General features: G+C 46.2%; 1 protein-coding gene across 1 annotated transcript; it reads left to right on the top strand.

The window, feature by feature from the left end:
• Nucleotides 1-661: 661 nt before the first annotated feature.
• Nucleotides 662-1,778, top strand: Mphosph6 (M-phase phosphoprotein 6; the record flags this gene model as incomplete). The annotated part of the gene is given in 2 exon segments (XM_008852939.2): nt 662-759; nt 1,076-1,778. Coding segments are annotated over 2 exon segments (210 nt in total), but the record flags the coding sequence as incomplete, so codon positions are not given.
• Nucleotides 1,779-2,262: the final 484 nt, after the last annotated feature.

The following is a 2,262-nucleotide window of genomic DNA, read 5'->3' as shown; positions in this document are numbered from 1 at the left end:
TGTAAGCTCAGGGCTCAGGGGCGTCATCAAGATGCAGTGTCCACCCTAACATGTGGGGGAGCCCAGGGTACAGATTCTGTAAGCTCAGGGCTCAGGGGCATCATCAAGATGCAGTGTCTACCCTAACGCGTGGGGAAGCCCAGGGTACAGATTCTGTAAGCTCAGGGTTCAGGGGCATCATCAAGATGCAGTGTCCACCGTAATGCATGGAGGAGCCCAGTATCTGTAAGCTCAAGGCTTAGGGGCATCATCTGAGGGGCAGATTCTGTCTGTTAGCCAGGCCAGCCTTCCATCTCCACCCCATGACAGCTGCTCCTTTCTTACCCACCATAAGGTAGATGTACAATTACTGCCTTCTCCCATTTGACTCCAAGATGAGTTCATAGGCTATTGAGAAGCTTATATTTCCTCTCGCTGGGTCAGCTGTGTGCCCCCTTCGCGTATGAGTGACAGATAGTAAGACTTCGCTGTAAAGACAGCGTAAATGCACAACTGAACACAGACTGTTCCTGTTACTGAGCCGGCTGCCCCAGCACAGAATCCTGTTAGCTTCCTCTGGTCTCGAGTCCATGGCTTGGGTTTCTCTGCCAGAGGCAGCTTTAACTCCAGTGCCTCCCCAGCCTTTTCCAGCCCTGATGGTTGGCCTGGCTGTGTTTTTCAGAAGTTAATGCTTCAGATGAACTCCAAGAACAAAGCAGCAGCAGACGAGGAAGAGGAAGCAGCAGAGCTTGACGTGTCGGATGAAGAGATGGCAAGAAGGTGACCGTGCCCTGGCGCTCTATGGCGTCGGCTGGAGGGTCTAGAAAGTTTAAAGGAGTGAGTCTGGCCGGGCCGTGAGCAGCTGCCCCTCAGCATGGCCTCCAGCTCGTGTTGAGGTGTTGGTGGCCAGGGTTCCTGTCCCGAGCCACTTTAGTTAGATTAGGGTGGAGCGTCCAGAACCAAGACGGCCGCCGTCCTTAGGAGCGCAGTGCTCTCAGCCAGGCTTCTTTTCACTGTAGGTTTTTGATGTTTGAGCAAGGCTCCAGTCTTACTTTTCCATTTGAAATTAAATCTCTGCTGTACCTCGTCTTCACAGATACGAGACCTTGGTGGGAACAATTGGAAAAAGGTTTGCCAAGAAGAGGGACCGCGCCAATTACGAAGAAGACGGAGACGCAGACCCATTGAAGCAGAGAAGGTGCTCCTAAAGCCCCAGATTAAAATGGAGCCTTCAACTAGGACCACACCTGTGAGCACAGCCACGGAGCTCCTCCTGGTGGTGACCATCGTGGTTAATGCTCCGGTGTTGACTTGTACAGAAAGGAGTCGTTTCAGAAGCTGTTCTTGTGACAGATAGGGTGGATGTCATACATCCTAGTGGCCTTCTTCGGGGGGTTGTAGCCCCAGGGCTTCAGATCCAGGCAAAGGGCTGCTGCCTAGAGATTTTTTTGGCCTGATTTTTATTTGTATGTCTGTACACACAGACAGGACCCATACAACATAGTTCTCTGGTTACTGGCCCGGAATTGACTGCTGTAAACTATAATTGTTTAAACCGCCCTTATATTTATATTTTACTTTATTAATCATGTCAAGCCAAGTCACACATTGACTTTGGAGTCACATGTTCTGAGAACTTACCAGATGAGCTCACCAAGAGCAGCCATGATTCTCCAGCCTGGAGTGTGGCCTGCTCTTGGGTCGCTGCCTGTTCATAGTGGTATGGGTTTTTTGTTCACTTAAGGCAGTTAATTGGGTGATTTTTCAAACGTCCTGTAATAAACATCTGTGTTCACATACTTTGTCTTTTCTTACATTTTGAAAAATAATCTTAGTAATACAATTTATAAAGATTAGATATTAAGAATATAGTGACCTGTAAGACTGAACCATAAAAAATTACCTTTTATGAGTCAAGAATAATAATCAGTTCCTAGGGTCTAGCTCGATAGAATTTTGATTTTTCAAACGTCCTGTAATAAACATCTGTGTTCACATACTTTGTCTTTTCTTACATTTTGAAAAATAATCTTAGTAATACAATTTATAAAGATTAGATATTAAGAATATAGTGACCTGTAAGACTGAACCATAAAAAATTACCTTTTATGAGTCAAGAATAATAATCAGTTCCTAGGGTCTAGCTCGATAGAATTTAGCGCTGACTAGATCATCTTCAGTCTGAACCTGCTCTAAGCATATAAACACGTGGAACTGTGTGTGCCTGTAGGTGTGTGCTGAGGACTTCTGGCAGTTTTGATTTCATTTAATTTGTGACCGACA

This window comes from Nannospalax galili, unplaced genomic scaffold (genome assembly GCF_000622305.1).
Source record: "Nannospalax galili isolate Female #2095 unplaced genomic scaffold, S.galili_v1.0 scaffold2387, whole genome shotgun sequence".
NCBI lineage: Eukaryota > Metazoa > Chordata > Mammalia > Rodentia > Spalacidae > Nannospalax > Nannospalax galili.
This window is presented reverse-complemented; position numbering and strand designations above follow the sequence as displayed.